General features: G+C 41.7%; 5 protein-coding genes across 8 annotated transcripts; 1 reads left to right on the top strand and 4 right to left on the bottom strand.

Moving 5' to 3' along the window:
* Window positions 1-173: 173 nt before the first annotated feature.
* LOC144195501 (SWI/SNF-related matrix-associated actin-dependent regulator of chromatin subfamily A containing DEAD/H box 1A-like) lies at window positions 174-23650 on the top strand. Of its 4 annotated transcripts, none has more exons than XM_077715196.1 (26): window positions 632-1039; window positions 1495-1609; window positions 1698-1815; window positions 2192-2258; window positions 2679-2773; window positions 2926-2995; window positions 3203-3297; window positions 3412-3519; window positions 4157-4235; window positions 4326-4930; window positions 5103-5299; window positions 5382-5472; window positions 5711-5810; window positions 5911-5970; window positions 6153-6228; window positions 6291-6426; window positions 6591-6722; window positions 6828-6923; window positions 7063-7180; window positions 7261-7376; window positions 7446-7634; window positions 7760-7878; window positions 7974-8156; window positions 8556-8665; window positions 8795-8870; window positions 23467-23650. In XM_077715196.1, exons 1-25 carry the CDS (start codon window positions 919-921, stop codon window positions 8854-8856), a joined length of 3258 nt encoding a protein of 1085 aa, XP_077571322.1. In that variant the 5' UTR covers window positions 632-918; the 3' UTR covers window positions 8857-8870; window positions 23467-23650. The 4 variants fall into 4 exon arrangements, with proteins under 4 accessions (XP_077571323.1, XP_077571322.1, XP_077571321.1 ...); XM_077715195.1 differs by lacking the exon at window positions 23467-23650 and adding an exon at window positions 18473-18743; XM_077715197.1 differs by lacking the exons at window positions 632-1039; window positions 23467-23650 and adding an exon at window positions 174-238 and having other exon boundaries at window positions 8795-9373.
* LOC144195502 (perforin-1-like) lies at window positions 9312-12120 on the bottom strand. The gene is made up of 5 exons (XM_077715198.1): window positions 11823-12120; window positions 11415-11684; window positions 11067-11338; window positions 10722-10863; window positions 9312-10632 (listed from the first exon to the last, which is right to left on the bottom strand). Exons 2-5 carry the CDS (start codon window positions 11676-11678, stop codon window positions 9745-9747), a joined length of 1566 nt encoding a protein of 521 aa, XP_077571324.1. The 5' UTR covers window positions 11679-11684; window positions 11823-12120; the 3' UTR covers window positions 9312-9744.
* Window positions 12950-15597, bottom strand: LOC144196105 (macrophage-expressed gene 1 protein-like). Its single transcript, XM_077716096.1, has 2 exons — window positions 15112-15597; window positions 12950-14628 (listed from the first exon to the last, which is right to left on the bottom strand). Exons 1-2 carry the CDS (start codon window positions 15559-15561, stop codon window positions 12952-12954), a joined length of 2127 nt encoding a protein of 708 aa, XP_077572222.1. The 5' UTR covers window positions 15562-15597; the 3' UTR covers window positions 12950-12951.
* Window positions 16247-17320, bottom strand: LOC144195613 (uncharacterized). Its single transcript, XM_077715370.1, has one exon. The coding sequence runs from the start codon at window positions 17057-17059 to the stop codon at window positions 16424-16426; it is 636 nt and encodes a 211-aa protein (XP_077571496.1). The 5' UTR covers window positions 17060-17320; the 3' UTR covers window positions 16247-16423.
* On the bottom strand, window positions 23231-24275 carry LOC144195503 (uncharacterized). Its single transcript, XM_077715199.1, has one exon. The coding sequence runs from the start codon at window positions 24166-24168 to the stop codon at window positions 23392-23394; it is 777 nt and encodes a 258-aa protein (XP_077571325.1). The 5' UTR covers window positions 24169-24275; the 3' UTR covers window positions 23231-23391.

Below are 24275 nucleotides of genomic sequence, written 5' to 3'. Positions count from 1 at the left end.
GCTTCTTTCAGGTGGAGTGGAGCATTTAAAGACAAGGTTGTATCTTGACTATAGCGAATGGCTCCGACGCAAATTGGCCGAAAAATGACAACACTTGTACCCCATAACTCACACCATGCATCAGATATCTAGCTCTATTTGTGTGATATTTATTCTGTTCTTTGAAAGGTTGCCCATCCAATGTTTTGGCCCATCAGACATCTCATCCGTCCATTCATATCCGATCTTGAACCTCAGTGTAAGATATTGAATTTTCACAAAGCAATATAGTATTATTGTAAATAAAAGCAAATTCATTAATTTGGGTATTTATTTCTGTTTGTTTATTTTTAATCTATACACTACCAAAGACCTTTAACCGCTCATTATGAAAGAACGAAAACGAATATCACCAAAACATTTACGTCAAAATATGGGAATCTAAACTTTCATTTTGACACTTCTTTCTTTTCATGTAGCCAGAAGACACGATATTTATATTTGATGGTTTAAGAAAGAAATGTCTTGTTTCCATGGCTGGAAGTGAATGAGTTAACTGTTAATCATCTTCCGTAGAATAACCACACGTGACGAAATTTTGTTTCCGCCCATCCGCTCTCTTGGCCAATGATAGCGCTCAACCTTCCTTTTATTGTGTGTATCATACGGCCCCATAGCCGCTAGTTAGCGGGAAACCGGCGTTCTGGTTTTACAACCATCGTTTCCTAAAATAATCGCCGTGTATTTAATCTCCAAAAAAGGTGATTTTCTCAAATCCACAGACTATTTCAGCCATCGCCTGTCACTGTCAGGTTTGCTAGTAAGGGGATGAAAAAAGTTGAGGCTCACGCTAGTGCTCAAGAAAATACTCTACATATATAACATAAGACTAAGCACAAATCAACGTGGTTTGGGACAAAGAGCTCATCGCTGTCAGGAATGGCACAGCCCGATCCGATCAACATGAGCCAATTCAATTTGGGACGTTTTCGATTTCAAAAATCATCTCCGTCCAAAGGACAGAGCACGTGTTCCGAGTCTGAGAAGGAGAACAAGCCGGGTGAGTAAAGCTGTCCAATGCAATTTGTGCATAGCAGGAGGAGACGTACCCACAACTGCCTTGCATCATATTGGAAATAAACCTAAATAAACCCTCATGCCAGACTTGTTTTTGTCGATTTGTCATATCAGCAGTCGACACAATCCTTCCTGCCTTAGCAAATAAAGTGGCTATTTTTTTTGCTTATCTTGTTGGTTTGATTTTTGAAAATTATAGTACTTTAAATGTACTTTTGTAGACAAATAGAAGACTTCACCTTTCAATATATCTTATAAAAGTGTAATAAAATAACTACACGTATATCAAAATGAACATACCTAATCAAATCAAAGCTTTTCTCAATTTTAACTCATTGCTGCCATTGATGGTGTTGATTGTACATCCCCATTGAAGTGGACGTTCCAGTAGTGAATGTGTACAGGTCTTTAATGATGGTTTCATTTTTCCCCCAACAGCTCAAATGAAATCCTCCAAATCTCATTTTTCAAAGTCCCATCAGCAAGGAGTGGTTTTTGAAGACTCCGGCGATGACGAGATACTGAGGAAAATAAACTGTTCTAAGAAATCCAGGTTAGTAACAGATCTTCTGAATGTATTTTTCCTCTATGCTCCCACATTCTATTTACCTATTCGGCACTGCCTTTGCTATCTATACCAGGGAGCCTGTGGTTAAGCCATCCACACCTGTCACTCAAGATGAAATCAAAGACAAAAAAAGTCAAGAGTTAAAACTGGCAGAACTGTTCCCTCAACTGTCAAGAAAAAAAGTCTCAGAAGTAGGTGACATTGTGTTGAAACTAAGTATTCGTCCGTCGACCTTTTATGAGTGGGGTCTCAAACCGATTCCGCAAATCGGCAAAATAAGTGGCACTTGGCTGCAATTAACTGATTACACTTGCAAAAAGGGTCCGCTTGTTCGGTTTGGATGAAAACCTGCACCCCCTGCGGCCATTTGAGGATCGATTTGAGACCGCTGCTTTAAGGGATAATATGGTTAAAATAAGAAAAAATAAAGAACAAAGCAGGTGATACCAAGTGACAGTCAGCAAAATGTGATTAAGTCAAATATTTTTGTCAGTAATGACATTGCATGTTTATTTGCCTATTGTACTCAATGAATGGATAACAGTGTACATTGTGTTATATGTATAGGTCGTTGGTAGCACAAGTACACTTGATGGAGCTATTGCCACATGTCTGCTGATTTCTGAAGATCAAGGTATGAATGGAGTATTGCATACAGATGAATAAATAAAATAAACCTTAAAGTATGTGGCGCCAGGCCTGTATAACAGAAAAATGTGGCGAAATGTGAATTAGAACCAATAATAATGTTTTTCTATTTTAATATTCTGCTTTTTGGTGTTTTTTTCTCAGAGGGTGGGAAGTAATTCATTTGTGTTTACTAGTTAATGTCTATGCAAAACGTTGATTTGAGATACGAGTAAATCGACGTATGAGCTAGGTCCCGGAACGCATTAAACTCGTATCTCAAGGTATTATTGTAACGCAGATTAGTGAACAGGTGTCCTCATGGGTTGGAAGTAAAAACACCGCTCACTGCCATCTTTTGTGGAATAGTTTGCCTACCACTGCCTTAGACAAAGATTGCTGACTACAACCTTAATTTTTTTTCCAGACAAAGGTTGTTTTAGGAAGAAAAAGCAGGACGGCTCTAACAACTCAGAGGATATTGGGACGACTCAACGCCACAGAAAAAGGAAACAAACAGAGGTGCAACAACAAAGCATAGAGTTACTAAACAAACAATAACCAATGCCATTCTCAAATTTGCCACCCGCTACCTTTATAAGGATAAGCGGTATAAAAAATGAATGAAAGAATAACTAATATTTACTCTACGATATATTGCCTTGTGTTCCCAGGTTGTTGGAGATACCAGTACGACGGATGGAGTTGATGGTGCATTTGTGCTGATTAGTGATGATGATGACGGTATGAATAGTTTTTTTTTGTTGTCCAGGTCATTTTAATTAGACAATTCAGATCTAACCAGAAAATACTGTAATATATTTACTAGGTACTCATTTAACACTATTTTCCAAATCCAAACAGTTAACTCTTTCATTTTCCAGACAAATATCAACTGTATTTTCCGCATAATAAGTGCCACTAGTTAACTGTTTTTTTTTTATTTTTCAGACCCAGATAGTGTCAAGAACAAAAACTCCAAGGTATCTGCCAGCTCACTGGCAACCAAGGAAACTCAACCAAACAAAAGGAGAAAAGAATCTGTGGTGAGAGGACAATTGCTCCAATTACGTTTGGGGGAAATTTGCATAATTCATGCTTGTTTGACTAAAATCAATAAAACAATAATTTTCTCCTTTTTGTTTTGGTAATTAAACAAGGTGTCTGATGATTCTAGCGAGGATTCTGATGAAGATGAACCAACTTGGGAGAAAAAGGAGGAAATGGTCAAAAAACTACAGAAGAAGTTTCCCAATCAGGACAAAGAGGTAAAAACTCACACACAAAAATACTACAAAGCGTAGACAACAATTCTTTGTTTGTTCCCTACATTTTCAGTTCAATTTTCACTTCTTGTTTTCATTATTTTCACTTCGCATTGGCTATAACTGGATAGGCTAGATAGTTGAGCTCTTTGCAAGAAATAGCCACTGCAGCTGCTCTTCTGTCCTTTTTTGAAACCCATCAGAAATTGCAGTTCTGCACATGCCTCCCGGATCCATTTGAGAGGTCGAGGTTTCAAAACAATTTTGATAAGTCCAGCTGGATAGAGGAGCGACCTTCCCGTTGTCTATTAGGGTTGCAAGCAGATGTACTAAAATTACCTTTTTAAGTTTAAAAGGCTTAGTTAAAGAAAAGCATTCTCCATTGTAAGCAAATATATAATAATGTAACATTAATAAAGCTAACACCTATGGTAACGTTACGATGATTAGACGGTCACAACTATAAGGCTGATGGAGGAAAAGAGTAGTAGCACATTTTTACTAAGTAGCAAAAATTGATTTATGCACCTATGAGGGAAAGCTTCATTAGCAAAGACTAATAAGGGAGATAACAATAATTACACTTGAGCTGGTAGATTTCCTCTTCTGTTGTTAGATGATTTTCACTGCCTTATTGTAGGAACTGCGATCGGTGCTTCAGGAACACAACTGGGATGTTGTCGTGGCTAAAGATGTTCTAAAGATGTTCTCGGACCCCGGTCAGGTTCCAAAATACTTTCCTTCTTATTTCTGTCACTTACATCATGTCCATCTTTCCTGATGTGGAATGTCTTTTGTGTAACTTACAGATGACAACTCCTTCATCTTGTCAAAAGATACGCCAAAACCTAGCAAAAGCAAAGAGAAGTCTGTAAAGAAGCAAAGCAAGTTGCACCAGTTTGCATTTAGTGAAATAGATGCCAAAGTGAACATGCACAACAACTTAAGTGATAGTGACAAAGATTCAAATGATACAATTGACAGTCAAGACTATTCGTCTGAAGAAGAGGTCAAACATTCCAACTGCATCCTCTCCTCGTGGATTACAAAAAGCGAGTTGCAAGTCAAGGAAACAAAGTATGAGAAGCCATCCTGCTCGTCCACCTCATTGTCTTCTGGGAAAACCCTGTCTAAGTTTGGTAGTGGGACCAGTTTGGCCAAAAAGCGAGCAAAAGAAAGAAAGCTCAAAGCCGGCACTTCTGAAGAAAGTTCTGATGGCGACGATGAGAATGCATCAGACAGTGACTTGGACAACTACGATGACGCACTGGCAAATATTGGAGGCAAGAAGTTGGACATCCTCAAGTTCTTTCAGGAGGCCACCGTCGATGAACTGACTCTTATTTCTAAATGTTCTGTTAAAAAAGCCAGTAAAATCATTGAGCTGCGACCCTTTAAAAACTGGCTAAGCCTGGTAAGATATTTAGCTTATTCAATAGGTGCATCTTACTCAATTGCAATAACATAGGAAACATCATCTCAGTTGTAAAAAAAAGAAAAACTTAATTTTTAACACAAACTGGCAGAATTGAAATCCTATATTTTTCTGCTCTTACCAACATCCATTTCTTTCTTTTGCTCTCAAGACTAGTGTAATGCAAAAGGAAAACGGGCTCTCAGAAGATCTGCTTATGGACTGCAAAACGGTTCTTAAGGAGCGTACTATTGTGAGGAGACTAATGTCAAAATGTGAGACCATTTCCTCAAAGATGGTCAAACAGGTCACAGAAGTGATGAAAGCCGGCTCGGGAACAATGAAACAGCCAAGCCTGCTAAATAGCCAGTGAGTGCCATACACTCCAGATTAAAATTGTGATTTTCCTTGCTTTTTTTTGTCCCTCACGGTAAATATATTTTTCTTCCAGGTTCGAGCTTAAACCCCATCAATTTATAGGTTTGAAATGGCTGCAGCTTCTGCACGAGCACAAGCTAAGCGGCATCCTTGCTGATGAGATGGTAAGACACACGCAACACAGGAATCAGATCTACACCTAACTAATACTAATATAACATTGACTTTGAGAGTTATACAAATGAAAAGAGCATCCCATTCCTGATGTGGGAGGATAACACTATCCTCCCATCGACATTCTTGAGAGTGACATTGACATTCTTGTTTAGAATAAACATACAAGAAAGGCAGTCTGAAAGTGGTTCATTTCATACTCTTACAAGTTATATTTCTTCTGCTCAGGGTTTGGGAAAGACCATCCAAGCTATTGCTTTCTTGGCGGATTTATTGCAGAAAGGAATAGAGGGTCCTCATCTCATTACTGTCCCTGCCTCCACCCTTGGTAACATATATAGACTTTAGGATTGGATGCTGATGCACATGAAAACAAAACATTTGTCTATCATACAATTTCTTTGGTGTTTTTTTTTATTGTTTTACAGATAACTGGGTCAGGGAGCTGACAGCATGGTGTCCCACTCTGAAAGTATTAGTTTATTGTGGTATGGTGCTTTTCTTTTACATATTAATCATTTTACATCCAAATGCAGTTTGTGCAGTGCTATGTCTGTCTGTGTTTTTGCTGAAAAAAATGGTGCGTTCAGGAAAAGCACCAACGTTTTGAGTGTTTTTTTATTTTATCTATTTTGTTCCCTATTTTTGAGTCAGCTTTTGTCACATACAGGATCTATGGAAGACCGCCATTACCTTAAGCATGACATCCTGAATGATGAGGTTGAATTTAACGTCCTTGTCACTACGTGAGTAACTAACTCATTTCAAACATGTTTGCTTTTTTAACTTTGCCACTCCTTTTGACTAGGTACAATTTTGCCATTGGGAGTAACAGTGACCGCAGTCTGTTCCGCAAACTGCGCGTTACATACGCCATTTTCGACGAAGGTCACATGCTCAAGAACATGAACTCGTTGCGGTATCGAAATCTCATGGCCATCAATGTGAGTTCACTGGTATTTTTTTTAATGCAGTTCTCAAAATGACACACAAAAAATTATTTGAATTATGTAGTATGCACAACTTGGATATTGAGACCAGCACACCAGTGAATCAATTTAACTGAAGCAAATATGTCCTTAATTTAATTCCTTCTTAATGTGTTCAGGCGGAGCATCGCCTGCTCCTCACTGGCACACCTTTGCAAAACAACCTCTTGGAGCTGATGTCACTTCTCAACTTTATCATGCCGTCCTTGTTCGCCAGCTCCACCCTGCAGCTCTCCAAGATGTTTTCTATGGTATTTCAGTGGCTCTTCTCAAAATACAGTAAAAAAAAAATGAGAGCACACATTTTCTAGATTCTGCCTTTTCCACAACCCACAACCAATCTATTTTTTCTGTAGAAGTCCCATGGGGAACAGAGTCAATTTGAGAAAGATCGCATCTCTGAAGCCAAACGCATAATGAAACCTTTTATCCTTCGAAGAGTTAAGAATGAGGCAAGTCACTTTTTTCCATGATGTTTTCCTGTCATTCCTTTTCAATGGAAACTTTGGTGCTTTTTAAATTGGTTAAATTAATTTGCCACAATTCTGGGCTTAGAATTTTTTTTGTATTTGTTGCTCATTTCATGTCCAGGTCCTCAAGCAGTTGCCTGATAAGAAAGAAATGGTGAAGTTCTGCTCCATGAGTGAGAAGCAAGAGGTTCTCTACCAGAAACTCTTGAAAAAACTCAAGGCTTCTACCACTGGTGAAAGTAAGTCATGTTCACCATGCAACAATCTCAAGTGTTATAACCCTCTCTGACCTTTACCTCTTTTACTTTGGGCCACAAAGATCGCCAGATGTGTAACGTGATAATGCAGTTGAGGAAGATGGCCAACCACCCTCTGCTTCACCGACAATATTACACTAAAGAAAAACTCAAGACCATGAGTAAACTCATGCTCAAAGTAATAGATGTTAGCTAATGAGCAATTTCTAGCCTAAAAACATGTTCCAACACTGTTCTTCTTTTTTAGGAGCCAACACACAATGACGCCAGCGCGCCATTGATCCAGGAGGACATGGAAGTCATGTCTGACTTTGAGCTCCATTGCCTGTGTCAAAAATACACATCCATCAGCTCCTACCAGCTAGAAAAGAGCCTTCTCGTTGACTCTGGGAAGTTTCAGTGGCTGACAAAGAAGCTGGCATCATTCAAAGACAAGGTTCATTGCAAATTGTAGAAACACACATGCAGACATACCTCCAGAGTTGAACATGGTTCAATATGATTGAATAATGACTCAATTTAAGGATTCTGCCTTCATGAAGGTTTGTTATCATTGCACAGGGAGACAAAGTTGTTCTATTCAGTCAATTCACCATGATGCTGGATATTGTAGAAATTCTGATGAAACATCTGAATCATCGTTACATTAGACTGGATGGCTCCACACCAATCGCAGACAGGTCAGCTCTCAATATTTCTTCAGATGACGATCAAGTTTGAAATCATATACAATGCAAAAACTGTAATTATGAGTATACCTTCTTGTCCCTTCCAGAATTGTGCTAATTGACGAGTTCAACAATGACAGCAATTTATTTGTATTTCTTCTGTCGACTCGTGCCGGTGGCCTCGGTATCAACCTCACATCAGCCAATGTTGTCATCTTGCACGACATTGACTGGAACCCCTATAACGACAAGCAGGCTGAGGACCGCTGTCACCGTTTGGGTCAGACCAGGTACGATGGAACACATTGATTTGAAACGTTGGAAACTTTAAAGACACGGGTTCAAAATGCATTTTGACATGGCCAAACTAAGCACCCTTCCGTTGTGAGGTTAGGTCAATGGTTTGTAACTACTTTTAACATGAGCTCATATATAACGTTTTTTTTCTTCAGTGCTGAGTCCTAGTAGCAAGCGGAAGACAGAGGAGTTGCCTCCGCTTGCGAGTTTTAGGATGGAATTTCACATTTTTATGAACTTAAAAAACATTTAAATCAAAAACATAAAAGCGCTAACCGATGCGCAAAGTTGCGAGGTGTCTCTGTAGTTATTCAACCCTCCTATGTATACAGGCAGTAATGTACAGCAAAAAATAAATGCTAACCACCAACCACACCCGATTTGTTTGTCAGGACCGTGCGGGTTATCAAGTTGGTCAGTAAAGACAGTATTGAGGATGGCATACTGCAGCTGGGCCAGAAGAAACTCAAACTGGAGCAGGACATGACAGCTGCTGAGCAATGTAATGGCACTAGTAGTACACACACAGTACATGATCGTGTGCACACTTACATTTCCCAAGATTATTGTTTGCTTATTTGAATTATTCTGACTCAAATTCAATATTTATAAATTATTTTAATTTTTTTAGGTGGTGAGGGGTCAATGCCTGAAGATATGGCCTCTTTGCTCAAAGCATCACTGGGACTGTGATATTCAATACAACTGTGAGTGTGATGGAACACATATTTCACTAGGCCTGGGCAGACATGAGATTTCTAAAAACACACTGGAAAATTTATGTTGATCAGCTCTTTAGACTGATAGCTCTGTTTTAAAATTTATATTTTGTCATAAATGTTACTGGTGTTAAAGTCTGAACAAATATTGCGCCTTTTGGTTATTTAATGCCTGGGTTACATGCTGTTGCATTGAGCTTGCAGAAGGGCAGAATTAATTGAAAGGTGCCTATTTTTTCTGTGCTACATTGACCAAACCTTTTTATAATTTTGTGATACTGTATCTTGCGTCTTGAGACCAGTTTACATACGTACAAACTTCTGTCATCTAAACAAGACTTTTCAGATAACTATTTTCTCATCAAAGAGTACACATTCCCACAATAGCGCAGTATGTTTTCTTATACATAAAATGTCCACTTGCATAAGTAGCGTTTCCATTTTTTCGGTTTTTATTAATTCGCAAATAAAATGTTGCAGTAAAAAATATACTATACGTGTTTGAAATGCCATTTTTTAACTATGGCTACGTTCAAACCATGTAATCATTTAATACAATTTGTTGTCACTGTTTTACATGTTAAATATGGCATTTTAAGAAGAGTTATACAAAGGGTTGGAAAATGGATACTTCCAGAATTTAACAACGAAGCACTAAAGGATTTTAAAATCAAGGTAAGTCTAAAGTACAAAGGATAAAGGAATGTTTATTGGCGCTTTTTAAATCTACATATTTTGCATGCAAAATTATTTTCATGGGCAAATTGAGTTAAGCTGGTCAAAGAACTCTAAACTCAGTCACTAGGGTAAGATTGTACTCAAGTAAACTGCGGTTGACACAAGGTAAATCAATTAAACGACATTACTTTGTTGTGGGCGAGTACCGTCCACACCTGTAACCTGACAAGTGAGCGTCACATTTGATGCTGTACGAAAAGTAGAGGACTCCTTTGCGCAGTTGACAGCTCAAAGAATGATGTCCTCGTTCGGGAAAGATGAGACAAACCCCTGCTTGATCGTTGTAAAGAACATCTCTGTCCCAGACTTCAAACCGTAACTCCTGCCCCACCTCCACTGAACCAAAACCATAGGTGGCGTTCCACACAGGGTTATTGTCATCCATTACTGTTGACGTCTCCTCGTACATTCCGTTATAGAAGATCTTAACAAAGGCGTCAGTTTTGGTGAAGGTGTCAGCCTTGAGACCGGCAGCTCTGATGATCTCCAGTGTGAGAGTTCCACGGCCACCCCGCAAAGGACAGCAGTTGTGGTCCAGGTTTGGGGTCGGAGAGCAATTCTTGAAAGCCAGCTCGTCCTCCTGCAGCTTGTTCTCTTGAATGTACTCTGAGATAATTGCTCTCAGGTTTGCGCTAATCTGAGGGTCTTCAACCAGATGATGCAAAGGGGAAATCCCATAAGAGACCACGTCAGGGTTGTCTTGGAGGCTATTCATCCAGCTTTGGTAGGCTTCAGAAGGGTCTTGTTGGTAGAGGATGTCAGGAAAGTATTTTTCCCCTCCAATGACCTCAGTCTTATGGGTCATGAATCCTTGATAAAAACCCATGCTCATGTTGCCCTTCATTAGGTTGTCACACTTGTTAGAAAAGGATGCGTTGGCAGGGAGGAAACCCAAGGCCATGCGGAGTTCGGCATTCAGGCAGTTTTTAATGTCCACCTCTTTGAAACCTTTGAGTGTGGCTAGGCAGGTCCTGAAGGCTGTGATTCGTCTCACTCTGCCACCGAGTTGAACCTTGGAAACAGAATGGAAGAAAATTAATTTAGTGCGTTTCCGCAGGAATAAGTCAAAATTAAAAAAAATATATCTCGTATACATTTTACCTGGTGGATGTAATGTGTCCCGTAGGTGTCAATAAGTCGTCTGTACATGGCTTTGCTCTCGTTTGGCATGATATTCCGTGAGAGTCTGGCCAGATGCTTTATAAACTCTGCGCTTAGCTGGGGGTGATCAGCCAGTCTGTAACTGCAGTAAAAGACGAATGAGATCCTACATGGTGGGAGCAGCTGTTTGGAAAGTCAGTGTTTCCTTGGTCAAAGTTCACATGTGGATTGGGTTAAAAAGGCACACATTTCTTGTAAGATTGACTAGACTTGGCCAATTTTGCAGTCAATCTACTTCCACCCCTTGAGCACTTATGGCGCACTAGTTTGTGCCCTTTCTTTTACCTGTAGTAGGTGCAACTGATTTCATGGATGGCAAAAGTAGCTTTGTCCATGCTATGCTGAGATTGTGCGAATTTAGCCAAGTCCGAGCGGCTTCCTCCAAGCACGACCTTGCCAATTTTATCCAGGCTCAAACCAACGCTCCAGTTGTTGTTCACCAGTGAGCTGGAACGGCGCAGCAGGGAGTCCACAGAGTGGTGGAGGGCACTAGTAAGCTGCTTGCTGCAACGGCTGAAGGGGCGCCAGTCTAACACAGCCGCTGGAAGTCGCTCAATCTGAGAGTAAGATGGAAAATGTCAAGCATGAAACAAACGTTTTAATGTTGAGCATGCATTGTTTTGCAGATGTCACCTGTCCTTTGTGGAAGCGGTTTGTACACAGTGTGCATGTATTGTTGTCAGCCAGATGACCCTTGACATTAATGACGTACGCCCCCGTTCGGCGCATCCGGACAACATCAAAACCCTCCCCAGCCAGGTTGTAGCCGGGCACGAAGGGTGCTTTTTCGCAATCTGTTGCAGAGCCAAGCTGACATGCTCTGCAGATCTCCATGGTGATTGCCAATGCCAACACCAATGAGACTACTAATAAGCTACTTTGTTGGAATCCTGGCATGGTTACCTAGTTGTACAGTGAATTGGTATGCAATGAAGTCTCTGTATGCATACCACACAACAGCTTGAATGCATTAAAGTTTGAAAAATCTTAGCTCATCGAAAGTTTTTTAACATATGCCCAAAAGGGAAACTTCACACTTACCTCAGATTAGGTCTTGTCCTTCTTAAGGTTTGTTATTTTCCTCCGCTCAAAATAGTGCAGAAATTCTTCTCCAGAATGTTTTCTTAAGTTCTACAACCTTTGACGGCATCAGTCGAAAGCGAGACTCTCAAAGCCTTCTTCCTTCCTCACATTCAGCCGCAGACTGGCAGATTCCGGCTGGTGTCTCACTTTTGTCTGTGAATCACTGTTTTTAAAGCACCAAGGCGCCTATTCATGGCTCAGGGCTTTTCATGTCTGTGTGTTTTTGCTGTGTTGCTCTCTTACCCCTTAAGGCTGTTCCAATTTCCTCAGCGTAAGCCGTTTTGTTTTCATATTCAAGATTGCCTCTTGCTCCCTCACAGCTGGGTGGGGGAGGGTGGTTCTTTTCATCTCGCTCGAGATATGTATGCACAACTGCACAGTTACTGGAAAAGGGTATGTGCAAGGGGATTCTCTTGTCATTATTCTATTCATGCTTTTGTCTATACAGTGGTTAAGCCTTGCCTGTCTGTGTGGTGATAACCTTACTATAAATATTAGGTCTTCTGCCAATATCTATCTTAGCATAGGGATAGAAAACCCACTAAAGATTACAATTTTAAAAAAGGGTTTTGACCTCATGGATGTTAGCAATCTATTTCTAGTACTATGCATATGTGAATATATAAAAAAAAGTCTTTTTATTCTTGTTTACTTGCACAATGTGAATTTAAAACAGACTCACGTGACACTGCAGTGTTTTTTTAACTTTGTCTATAGAGGGGAAATATGCAAGCTCCAATTTTAAAATCGTAGGATATGTTCAGTGTAATTCAAATGAATCCTATACATTTATTAAATGGACTAATACAATGTAATATTTACTTTAACTTCCTAAGACCCAGACTGTTGCAAGGCATGCATTTTTCCTTTTTCTTTGCTATTTAAGCTGTCAAATGTAAAACATAATTTCCATTTCCATTTATTTCATAGAAGCAGTGGTATGAAAAATTCAGGTAACAAAAAATGCAGATACAACATTTTAGCCATAAACTATGATTAAACATTTTCTAATAAAGTGAACGTAATTCATTAAAAAGTATTCGACAAACCTGAAAATGTAATGACATTGGGCTATACTTAACAATTTTCAAGCATTGGATTGTAGAATCCCTCTCTCTCCATCACCCACAAGCTCTTCATTGAGCAATTGTGTGTACCCACTCTTCACGGTCATCCTGGGCAGGTTTTGTTTTCTTTTTACAAAAAACACTCCCACGACCACCAGAGCCATCATGCCTATCACACCAAATGCTACCCCAGCCTTTTCTCCACTGGACATTTGATTTTTCTTGGGACTGAAGGTTTCCAAAATCTTCTGAATATCCTTCGCGCCTGCCATTTTCCAAGATTTGCTATTTCCTACTCGTACCCAGCTTTTTTCACCTTCTGTCATCACCAGTACCGTGTTGGTGGTTTTTCCCGTGAGGAGCGGTTCTCTAGTGAAAGGAGGGAGGTGGATTGGAAGCAGTTGCCCACTTGTGAATAATCTTGACTGGACACAGTAAAGAATTTCACAGCCATCACTAACTGCAGCTAAATGCTGACTGAACTTTGGAGGACAGCGACGTTGTTGCCCTGCCCAGACGTTATTTGACTGGCAGCTAAAAAAGCCTCCAAACGGTGCAGCATATTCGGTGCCAGTTTCGTAGTCTTTACTCAAACAGATCACCTGGCCATCTGAGAGAAACTTCAGAGGCAAAAAGTTTGTTGGGCAAGTTTTACTGTTGGTGATGGGGTTCACCTCGGAGGGACTATACAATCCTCCAAAGAGATAGCCAGAGTTCACAGGTGCCTCACCGGTAAGCGAACACCAATAGGTATTTATGTGGGCTGAGCGTACGTACGCGTTGTCTTGACATACTGTACGATGGCAGGTACGCAAGTGAAATATCCCACACCTATATGTTTCATCATAACAGTCGTGGTTGGTGTAACCTTGCTGTCTGATTTCTGATCGTAGGAGTGTTGACATGTAAGGCGAGTTACAGGAAAATGCCCCTGTATCTGGATTTTTCTGGGCCAGGGCATCACACAGTGGTTGTGCATTTTGGGAGATGGGAATACATTCTTGGTAGACGCCACCAAAAGTGAGATTTCCAGTGTGGCCTTCGCATGATGCGTCGTTGATATTTGCTTGAAAATTGAAGTTCTGTGAGTTAATGTCAACGCACCCAGGCCGGGTGTTGACCTTGTAATAGCGCTCGATGGCCTTTCTCACCAAGTTGGCGACTTTGTTAACAGTAGGTTGTGGTAAATCAGGCAAGGTGTTGGCATTTAGAAAGTAGGGTAAGGCTAATCCTTTCCGATCAACAGCAACCAAATTGTTTCGTGTGCCCTCCTGCCACTTTTGTAGAGTCATGCCAGGATAAAAAGGGATGCTGCCATGACTTTGAATGAAAGAATACTGAATGTTTGACTGATATGCCTGGAGTGACGAACTCTGTTGGATGTTTTGGCTGCTTATGTCAAACTTGAGTTTGTCGTAAAAGTTCAGGCCAGCTGAAACTTTGATGCTAGAACTCTGAGACTCATTGTCCGACACGTACTCGGACTCCAGGTAGTCTTCCTCCACCAACATAGCCCCTGCATCAACACTTGTGATGACATGAGTTCCGTACTCCAACACCATCTTTTCTGAGAGATAGTTTCCATTCCTTGTTTGGTTATTTTCAATGGCATCAGCTATCTCCTTGGCCAGCTCAGCAAAACGTGAATCGAGGCTGAAGTCGGGATGAGCCTGAACTGTGTAGAGGAGGTTGCGGACCTGAGATTGAAATGAATCAATTGTTACAATTTTTCACATATATCCAATATATTATGCTTGCAGAGATTGTCAACTGTAATTATTTTCACTTCACATGTATGCCTTGATAGGCTTGTTTAAGTATTAATTAATATTTTTCTATTTTTACCCAGCCGGGCTTTACCTTGCATTCCGTTACACACTTCTTGTAGTGACAAATAAACAAAAAGGCGGCCCTATTTAAGAGTTAAACTGAGAAAATATGGACATTTAAATTGTATTTCTGCACCATGGAAAAACCTATCCTTTGATTTCATGAATGCTAACATTCTTCTTACGCCTTTACAAAAACTCTGGCTCGCAGGGCTCGTTAACTGATTACTCCGTCAAATGAGTTAATAGACTTGTTTTTTGATAAATGGTAGTGCTTAAATATAATTGCTCATGAACATGTTTCTATTCAGCTCAAAGTGTTGAACACTCAACAAATTCATCAAATGTTACCTCCACCCTGGTTGTGGTTGAAGAGTCTTTGACCTGATGGATTTTCATTCTCTGGTTCTCCACTGAGAATTTTCCATTCAGCAAAGAAAAGAATGAGACATCAGCATTTATCCCACGTGACTGCGAGCTTTTATGCTCCTGCCACGATTTGATCATCTCTGAGTTGGTCTCCACTCCAGTCTCTTTGTGTGGTATAACAAACACTTCATCTGGGATGTAGTAGAGCCCGTCTTCAGTGGTCTGGCAATTGAAATAGCTGAGGTTCATGACCCGACCCATATCCAGGTTTCGGAGGTTATCCCAGCCCCCGCCAGGTAGTGCCCCTAGAGCTGTGATGGAGGGGTTGGCGGACGCCCGACATTCCCCTAGCCAGTTGGTCGGACGGCTGACGGAAACTGACAAACAAACGCGGAGGAAAGACAGAGCAAGGAAAGTCACTGATGCCTTCATCTTGAATATGTCAAAAATGTACGCTAAAACAGCTGAAGTAAAGTGTCAGGAGTTCCTCCCTCTTGTCATATGACCTTGAAGAGGAACTAGTGGTTTAGGAATGCTGCTTAGGTTTAAATATTGTTTTTGGTAAGTCTGTTTCACCTGAGAAACAATATATTCCACTGAATAACTTTTAATCTCAAATTAAGCTTTTAAAGAATGGAACCTAAAATCCATTGTAACAAACTTGCGGTGAAAATTAAGTTTGATGTAGGGTTTATGAAGATTTTCAGGTGAGAATCAGCCTCAAATTAGTATTTTTTAGGGTTGCTAGGATTTTTGTCCCCTGCAGACTTCCCCTTATCAAAGACCTCCAAAAGCAGAAGTGAAAGTGAAACCTGAAAAAGGGGAAGAGCCAAAGTTTCCCCAAATGAGTTACCTCAAAAAGTAGTTGAGCCCTGGCTGTGCCCACCAGGCGTGGACTTTTTGGGTGTGCTACAGTGCAGTTTTGAGGCATAAATTGGGTGAAGGGCTACATAACAATATGTACAGACCTACCATATATAATAATTTCCAGGGCGCTGTCCAGTTTCAGCAATATTAAAGAGGTTGCAAAATGTTTTAGTCTTACTTTTGATATATACTCTTAATACTTCAGGAAATTGTCACTCGGTAAATAAAGTCCCATACGGTTCAAAAGGAATGGCAGTCTTTGTAAGTGACTTTATTTTGGATTGATAACATGGACATCTCGGAAAAGAAGTGCTGCAACAGCCAACAAGATTATGAATTCCAATACAGGAAGAAAGATTAGCATAGACGCTACAGATTCATAAATACATGGTCCATGTGGGTGATGGGATGCCACGGAGGCCGTGGATCATCTGTACCGCCTTCCGCTCCTCCTCCTCCACCTCCTGCGCTGCTTGGCGGTCTTGGTCCTCTTGCGTCGGACCCTCCTGATCTTTTGGGGGGTCTTCCTTCTCGGAGCAATTCTCCTCCTCCTAGTCGACCTTTTCCTGGCAGGAGGGGCCCTTCTGCGTCTTCTCCTGGAGCGCACCCTCCTCCTGGAGCGCGCTCTCCTGGAGCGTCGCCTCCTAGAGCGTCCCCTCCTAGAGCGCCTTCTTCTGGAGCGTCCCCTCCTGGCTTTCCTTGCCTTGGACTTTTTCCTCTTTGCCTTCCTCCTCCTTCTCTTCTTGGCGCCACCCTGCTTTACTACCCGCCTCCTGCGGCGAATGGGGGGTTTGGGGTTGAGTTTGAAGGAACCGGAGACCCCTTTCCCCCGCGTGCGCAGGATGACTTTTTTGGCCACTAGTCGGCGCAGAGCGAGGCGAATTCGAGCTCGGTTCCGGGTGACATCGTAGCCGTGGGATTTCAGCACCTTCTTAAGGGCAACCAGCGATACGCCTCGCGGAGCCCCGTAGGAGGAGATGGCGTTTAGGATGAGGATAGAGACCGTGGGGCCGGTCTTCTTCGTTGTTCTCAGTTGAGACGTGAACTCGAGTGCCAAAGACATTGTAGAATGTGCTTGCGTTCCCAATTAAGTATCCTCAGATACTAATAAAAGTTATTCGAGATAGGTTTCAGTTGTTGTTGTTTTTTTTAATATCTTTTGGATTTTTCTTTTTCTGTTTTTATTTTGAAATCCCGATGGGAAGAACTGTCGTGTCCACTGGTAAAACCATAATGAAGCGCGTCCCTGCATCTCCTTCTCTGGTCTCCTTTAAAACGTCCTCATAAGCTGTGGAGTGCATTCGAAAAAAGGGATTCATAATGTTTGTTGGAGTCATGTCTCTCTATACGTGAGCGTGTGAGAGAGACTGGTGTCTTTACAACAAAGTGTTAGGTGTTATTACGCTACACTTCCACGTGGTGGAGCACACTACGTCATCATTATACAGTCATCAGATGTCATTAGAGGTGATTTTTTTAAAAGATTAATTTAATGTGGAGGGCTGAATTGAGGGATGTGTTTATCCACAATTAAAAATTCATTTATGACGAAGTGTTATCAAATAATGCACATTATTTATGTTGGTTGAAAGTCTAAAGATTGTTTTAATTATGCATGTATTGTTTTAATTAACCCCATGAAGACCTGATCATGTAGTCAACAAAAATTGTTAAAGACATTTGGTTTTAAAAGTGTATTTTTTAAAATATATACATGATTGTAGTCTTTATGGCGGCCAGGGTGGTTCGCATGTAGGCCTCACAGCTCTGGGGCCCTGGGTTCAAATCCAGGTCGGTCCACCTGTGTGGAGTTTGCATGTTCTCCCGGGCCTGTGTGGGTCTCCTCCTGGTACTCTGGTTACCTCCCACATTAAAAAAAAAACATACATAATAGGCTGACTGGACAGTCTAAATTGGCCCTGGGTTGGAGTCAGCTGGGATAGGCTCCAGCACCTCCCGTGACCCTCGCTGTTCAGAAAAAGAATGAATGATTGATTGTATGTCATCCTTTTTTAAATTCATAAATGTATTGGTTCATAATTAGAAATTAAAATTCAATTCAAACACTGGCTATATAAACTAGTGTAATATTGGGGTTAATATCATCTAAATCTTATTTCATTCCATAGTATTATATACTCATTGCCCGCTTTTCACAATGATAGATGTCCCATTCATTTCAACTGGGAAGATTGGCAGTGAATGCACTTTCAATCCCTTGATAGTGCAAAACCTTCAATGCATTGTGACTGGAGTGCGTGTCCAAACTATTCCAACTCATCCAGAAAAACAATGTGGTTTCTTCTGAAACAGTAGTATTGTAATCAACTGTTTACACTTTTAGATTGAGAAAATGGCAACAAGCAGGTGCATTTTTCAGTATTCAGTCCTCCCGATGACAACAGTGGGCGTGAAGGTAGAACAAAGACGGCAAGAACTTGTAGAATGATGCACTGTGATGTCATGTACCCTGCAGACCTTGTGAAGATGCTGGGTGAAGCTGCTATGAAAGTCTTTGTCCACTGTGGGGGAAAAAATGCTGAAAAGCCACTCACCCATGATGAAACTATTACTCATTCACCAAAACAAGAAGCTTGTGGAATGATACCCACATTTTTTTTTACGCCAAATCATACATTTCAAAGGAAAGGGTATTTGAGGCTATACCTGTCCTGAGACCAAATCTGAAAAAAACAAATGCTTTTAGATCTTTTGGTAAAATACCAAATAGGTCTGTAGTACTCCCTCAATGACCAAATTGAATTTTATGTGGAAATAAAAGTTTAAATGTGTATGTTGTACATTGTTTATTGCAACTTTAGGGATTTATGTTCTAATAAACAGTGGCTATTCCAAATCGGAATTATTTGTATATAAGTGAAAAGTTTTAGTTTTATAACTGATTATTGATTTATATAGTAAGAAGAATCCCAGATGTTTTTCCATGATTAAATAACCCATAGCAAACTGAAAAATGGCCCTGAAAAGCATATTTTTTTCATAAAAGGTGATTTGTAATGGCATCCAAATTAAATGTGGTGAAATAGAAATTGTAAGATGGCTAATGGTGTAGTGGTTCACCCTACTGACTTGGATGTGGGCTCTATTCCCTCTGGTATGATTGTGAGTGTGAATGGTCATCTGTGTCTCTGTCCTATGGCTGACTGGCGACCAGTCTAGGTGTAGTCTCCCCTTCACCCAAAGTCAGCTGGATAGGCTCCAGCAACCCCCACAACCAGATGTGTGGTGCGGAATATGAATGAAGTGTGTTGACAACTTATTATGTTTGTTTTCTCTAGTTTTATTGAACACATGCTATAAGAAACAAGGCTTTATATAATAGTAATACAAAAAATAAAACGGATGCTATATAATGACAGCCACAGCAGATTTAGTGGTAAAATGTTAAGAGTAAAAACAGTAAATATGAATTATAAAGGAAGTCCATCCATAAGCATTTTCCTTCAACCCATCAAGGAACTTCTCCTGCGTCTATATCTCCTTCTCCTGGTTCTCCTCGGGCCTCTCCTCCTCCTCCTAGTTGTGGAATATCTCCTTCGCCTTCTCCTCCGGGCATATCGTCTCCGCCTTCTCCTCCTCACGGGATATCTTCTCCGCCTCGCAGAATACCTTCGTCTCCTCCTTCTTCGTCTCACGGAGTACCTCCTCCTACGCCTTCTCCTCCTCCCGGAATACCTCCTTCTCCTTCTTCTCACAGAGTATCTTCTCCTTCTTCGCCTCCTCACAGAATACCTCCTCCTCCTCCTCCTTCTTCTCCTCACAGAATACCTTCTTCTCCTCCTCCTCCTAGAATATCTCCTCCTCCTCCGCCTCCTCAGAGAATATCTTCTCCTCCTGCGTCTCCTCAGGGAATATCTTCTCCTCCTTCTTCGTCTCCTCAGAGAAAATCTTCTCCTCCTCCGTCTCCTCACAGAATACCTTCTCCTCCTCCTCCGTCTCCTCCGAGAATACCTTCTCCTTCTGCGCCTCCTCAGAGAGTACCTTCTCCGTCTGCGCCTCCTCAGAGAGTACCTTCTCCTCCTCCTCCTTCTCCTCACAGAGTATCTTCTCCTCCTTCGCCTCCTCACAGAGTACCTTCTCCTCCTTCGCCTCCTCCTGACAGAGTACCGTCTTCTCCTCCTTCTCCTCACAGAGTACCTTCTTCTCCTCCTTCTCCTTACAGAGTACCTTCTTCTCCTCCTCCTCCTCCTCACGGAATACCTTCTTCTCCTCCTCCTTCTCTTCAAAGAATACCTCCTTCTTCTCCTTCTTCTCACAGAATACCTTCTCCTCCTCCTTCTCCTCAAAGAATACCTTCTTCTTCTTCTCCTTCTCATTATATACCTCCTTCTCCGCCTCCTCCTCCTCCTCCTCAAGGAATTTGGCCCGCCTCGCCTCCTTCTTATATAACTCCTTCTCCTCCTCCTCCTCACAGAATATCTCCTCTTCCTCTTCCTTATTCTCAGAGAAGAACTCCTCCTCCTTCTCCTCCTTATCCTCCTCCTCATCACGGACATTCTTCGTCTCCTCCTTCTCCGCAAAGACATTCTCCTCCTCCTTCTCCTCCTCATCACAGACATCCTTCTCCTACTCCTTCTTCTCAAGGAGGTCATCCTCCTTGTCCTCCTCCTTCCCAACCGCCTCCTCCCGTATCTCCTTCGTCTCCTTCTCCTCCTCCTCCTCCTTCTCCTTCTCCTACTTCCTACTCTAATCCTGCGCCTGGTCATCCTGTATCGGCCGCGGTAGTGGTTGAGGCGGAAGATGCCTCGACCCCCTGCGGCCCTGCCTCGCAGGATGTATCTTTTGGCCACTAGTTTGCGCAAGGTGAGGCGTAGTCGCCCTCGGTTGCGCCCCACATCGTAGCCATTGGATTTTAGGACCCTCTTCAGGCAGACAAGTGTCACGCCGTAGGGCCCCCCGTAGGCAGTGATGGTATTCATGATGAGGTTGGACAGCTGGGGTCCCCCCCTCTTGCTGGATCTCCTCGGTGATTGGCGTGCGAGAGACATTGTGGTGCTCTTTTGGCCTGACTCGGCTTGAGTGAGGTCAGAGCAGAGTTGAAGCTCGGATTCGGACTTATGGTGCTATGCATGAGCATATGCGTTAAGTCTTCATCTCGTTGACCTCGAAGTGTAAACCCCGAGACCATACCTCACCTCTCCATTTTCACCCCCGCCAGACCTGCCTATAAATCAGACTCAAAAGCCATTAGGTGCATTTGAAAAAAAGACCACTTGGGGGAGTTTGAGCGCTTTGTACGTGTGGGGATTTAAAGACATTGGAGCTTTGGTCAAAGCGAGATGCGTAATTACGCAGCAGGCGCCGGTGACGCGTGATTTGGGGGTTTTGGGGATCACCATGACGACATAGTACTGTAATGTGTCTGATATATACCGCATCTCAATGTCATTTTAGTTCATCCCCGCCTTTTCCGACGGGGTCGGGTTGCTCTAATCAAAAGAGTTACGCCAAAAGTTCCTGGCAAGCAAAGCAATTACAACAAAAACGTCAACAGTGTGTGTGCGAGTGTAGCCTAGTTTGTATATTTACAAGCTTTCCGCCACTCTTGTAGCCCAAAGAAAGTCATTTTCTATTAAAAATAATCCGACCATATGCACGTTTCATTCTTGCATGTTCCTACCTGTCAACTTGTACGTTTTACGCGTATTTTATACGGGTTTTTACCATTTCAAATCATGTACGCTGTACACCGACTTTTGTACGGGGATTTTTTTTTTAAATCGCCAATATTTATGAAAACTGATCTCAACTAGACGGTTTTGGCTAAAATCCAAATAGTCTCGTAGGCTGGTAGCCAACGACGCTCTTGTCATCGATCGTTACTATTGTCACGGTATACCATCATAAATTATTCCCAATCCTATGTAATTTTTAGCGGTGCGTACGGCAATATCGATAAAGGATGGAGGAGCCACATAGTAAGAAACGAGTTACCGCGAGTAAACATGCGTCGTACGTTGTTTGTACGGTTTTGGGGGGTTTGTACGGGGAATCATAATCATTTACGTATCCATATACACGATACGTAATTAAGTCCTTTTTAAATGTCTTTGACAAAACTGGATCCTCGTTCCAATTAATTTATTGGTCAGATTTGTATTTCCATTGGTGAGCTTGATATTGTTCATCAAGATACGTTACTTTCAAACTTGTTTAAATACTGCCCGTATGAAATAGTTATTGAACACAATATGCTATAATCAATCTTGGTCAGCAGGGGGCAGTATCCTACATCATTCCATACATATGCTGCCATAAGGACCATATAGGCGTTAGTGGGCCTAATTTAGGGGCTCTTTGGACCTCTAAGTAATGTTTTTTTTCTTCTTTTTTCCATTTGTTATTTTACGAAACATATGAAAATATAATCTATTGGATTTAGAATGTAACTTCATGAAAATATGCAGACAAACAGTCAAACATTTTAATTATAATGGATTGGATTGGATAACTTTATTCATCCCTTATTCGGTAAATGTCGTTGTTATGGGAGCAAGAGGGTGAGGATGCAGAAATAGAAAAGGTATTTTAGACATAGATGACAAGAATGTCAGTCATAATAGTTTAATCAGCAGTGATTGCAGGTATTGGAATAAAATGTTTTATTTATCTTTGGCAAACACGAGATGACATGAAATTGTTGATTTTCCCAAATTATTTTGTGACTAGTGTAAATTGGTTATTTTTGTGTTTGTAGTAAACTAACCTGTTAATTCCATTCACACAGGGAATCTTGTCTATCACTGTGTTCAATGACCTTCCGGTTGTTTGGAAACAGTTGCATACTGTGTCTACAAAATCTGTGCAACAATTATTAGGCAGTTAGTTTTTTTTTTTTTTTTTTGGTATTGGTTCATGTCTACTACATTCTTTGCCTCCCCTGTCCTCAAGTGCACAAATTGTCCCAATGTAAGACTGCGTTATTCTGCTTAATGCCATTATATTTAGTTGTTATAGTCTCCAAAACCACCACAATCCTGTTGAGGATAAGCAAAATGGAAGAATAATTGAATTAAATTAATCACTACAAGTATATTTATCATACTTACCAGATATTTTATAATTTAATATTGACATTGTTATTGTTTTTTGGTGGGTCACAGAATACTGCCAATCAAATTCATTATTTCTAATGTGACCCACTGAGCTGTAACTTTCACTTTCTTTTTGATCATCTTTTGTATTTTTACAGTTTCAATGAGGGCAAAGCTAATGTCTATCAAGGTTTTATTTACACACAGAAAAATATTTTAACAGAGTGCCATGGACAGTGTAAAGATCCTTTAAGTAAAAAAATATATGTGTATATACATTTGACTAAATATGGACAAAAATGGGAGTAGTGTCTATCCACTTCTCGTTATGCTGGCCCTATTAACGCCTGCTTCTCCTTCTCCTCCTCCTGGGTCTCCTACGTCGAATTCTCCGGACTCTCCTGATCCTCCTCAGCCTGCGGACCCTCCTGACTCTTCTTCTCCTCCTCCTGCGAGGATATCTTCTCCTCCTCCTCCTGTACCTTCTCCTGCGGGATCTTCTCCTCCTATACCTCCTCCTGCGGTACCTCCTCCTCCTGCGGGATGTCCTCCTGCGAGACCTCCTCCTCCTAGAGCGCCTCCTCCTCCTGGAGCGCCTCCTCCTCCTCAAAGGTCTCCTACGGGACCTCCTTCTCCTTCTCCTCCGCCTCCTCCTCACAGACCTCCTCCTTCTTCTTCTCCTCCTGACAGATCTCCTTCTCCTCCTTCTTCTCCTCACAGACCTCCTCCTTCTCCTCCTCCTTCTTCTTCTCTTCCTCCTGCGCCCAGATGTGGACCTCCTGCGCCTTCTCCGAGAGCGTCTCCTCCTTCTCCTGCCTCTCAACCTCCTCCTCCTCCTTCGCCGCCGCCGCCCCCTCCCCCTCCACCTGCGAGGCCCGTATGGGTTGATCCTGAGGCGTCTCCCCCTGGTGCGGACGACGTACTTTCTGGCTACCAGCCTTCGAACAGCCAGACGGAGCCGGGCTCTATTGTTCGCTACGTCGTAGTAGCCATTGGCCTTGAGGACCTTCCGGAGGCCGGTAAAGGTGAGTCCCGACAGGCCGCCGTAGGAGATGGCATTCAGGAGGAGGCTGGACACTGCCCCGCCCCTCTTCCTGGATCTCCTTCGAGGCGACATTGTCGGTGGCGCTGGGCCTGAGCCGTATTCAACAGCAGTCTTCGATCCTCTGTAAGTCTTCCAGTTATTTATGCATTGGTTAAAATGCTGATTATGCCAGACAAGAA

The sequence above is a fragment of the Stigmatopora nigra genome, chromosome 4, assembly GCF_051989575.1.
Source record: "Stigmatopora nigra isolate UIUO_SnigA chromosome 4, RoL_Snig_1.1, whole genome shotgun sequence".
Classification (NCBI taxonomy): Eukaryota; Metazoa; Chordata; class Actinopteri; order Syngnathiformes; family Syngnathidae; genus Stigmatopora; species Stigmatopora nigra.
The sequence above is the reverse complement of the archived record's forward strand: the minus strand, read 5'-3'. Positions and strand labels throughout refer to the sequence as shown.

Bases quoted from the DNA above. Each gene is read 5' to 3' on its own strand.
- LOC144195501 (XM_077715196.1), top strand. From the start codon at position 919: ATGGCACAGCCCGATCCGATCAACATGAGCCAATTCAATTTGGGACGT. The intron at 1,610-1,697 runs GTTAGTAACAGA...TATCTATACCAG, and splicing joins AACTGTTCTAAGAAATCCAG to GGAGCCTGTGGTTAAGCCAT. The intron at 5,300-5,381 runs GTGAGTGCCATA...TTTTTCTTCCAG, and splicing joins CCAAGCCTGCTAAATAGCCA to GTTCGAGCTTAAACCCCATC.
- LOC144195502 (XM_077715198.1), bottom strand. From the start codon at position 11,678: ATGCCAGGATTCCAACAAAGTAGCTTATTAGTAGTCTCATTGGTGTTG. The intron at 11,339-11,414 runs GTGACATCTGCA...TCTTACTCTCAG, and splicing joins ACCGCTTCCACAAAGGACAG to ATTGAGCGACTTCCAGCGGC. The intron at 10,864-11,066 runs GTAAAAGAAAGG...CTTTTACTGCAG, and splicing joins ATCAGTTGCACCTACTACAG to TTACAGACTGGCTGATCACC.
- LOC144196105 (XM_077716096.1), bottom strand. From the start codon at position 15,561: ATGAAGGCATCAGTGACTTTCCTTGCTCTGTCTTTCCTCCGCGTTTGT. The intron at 14,629-15,111 runs GTAACATTTGAT...TTTCAATCTCAG, and splicing joins CAACCACAACCAGGGTGGAG to GTCCGCAACCTCCTCTACAC.
- LOC144195613 (XM_077715370.1), bottom strand. From the start codon at position 17,059: ATGTCTTTGGCACTCGAGTTCACGTCTCAACTGAGAACAACGAAGAAG.
- LOC144195503 (XM_077715199.1), bottom strand. From the start codon at position 24,168: ATGTCGCCTCGAAGGAGATCCAGGAAGAGGGGCGGGGCAGTGTCCAGC.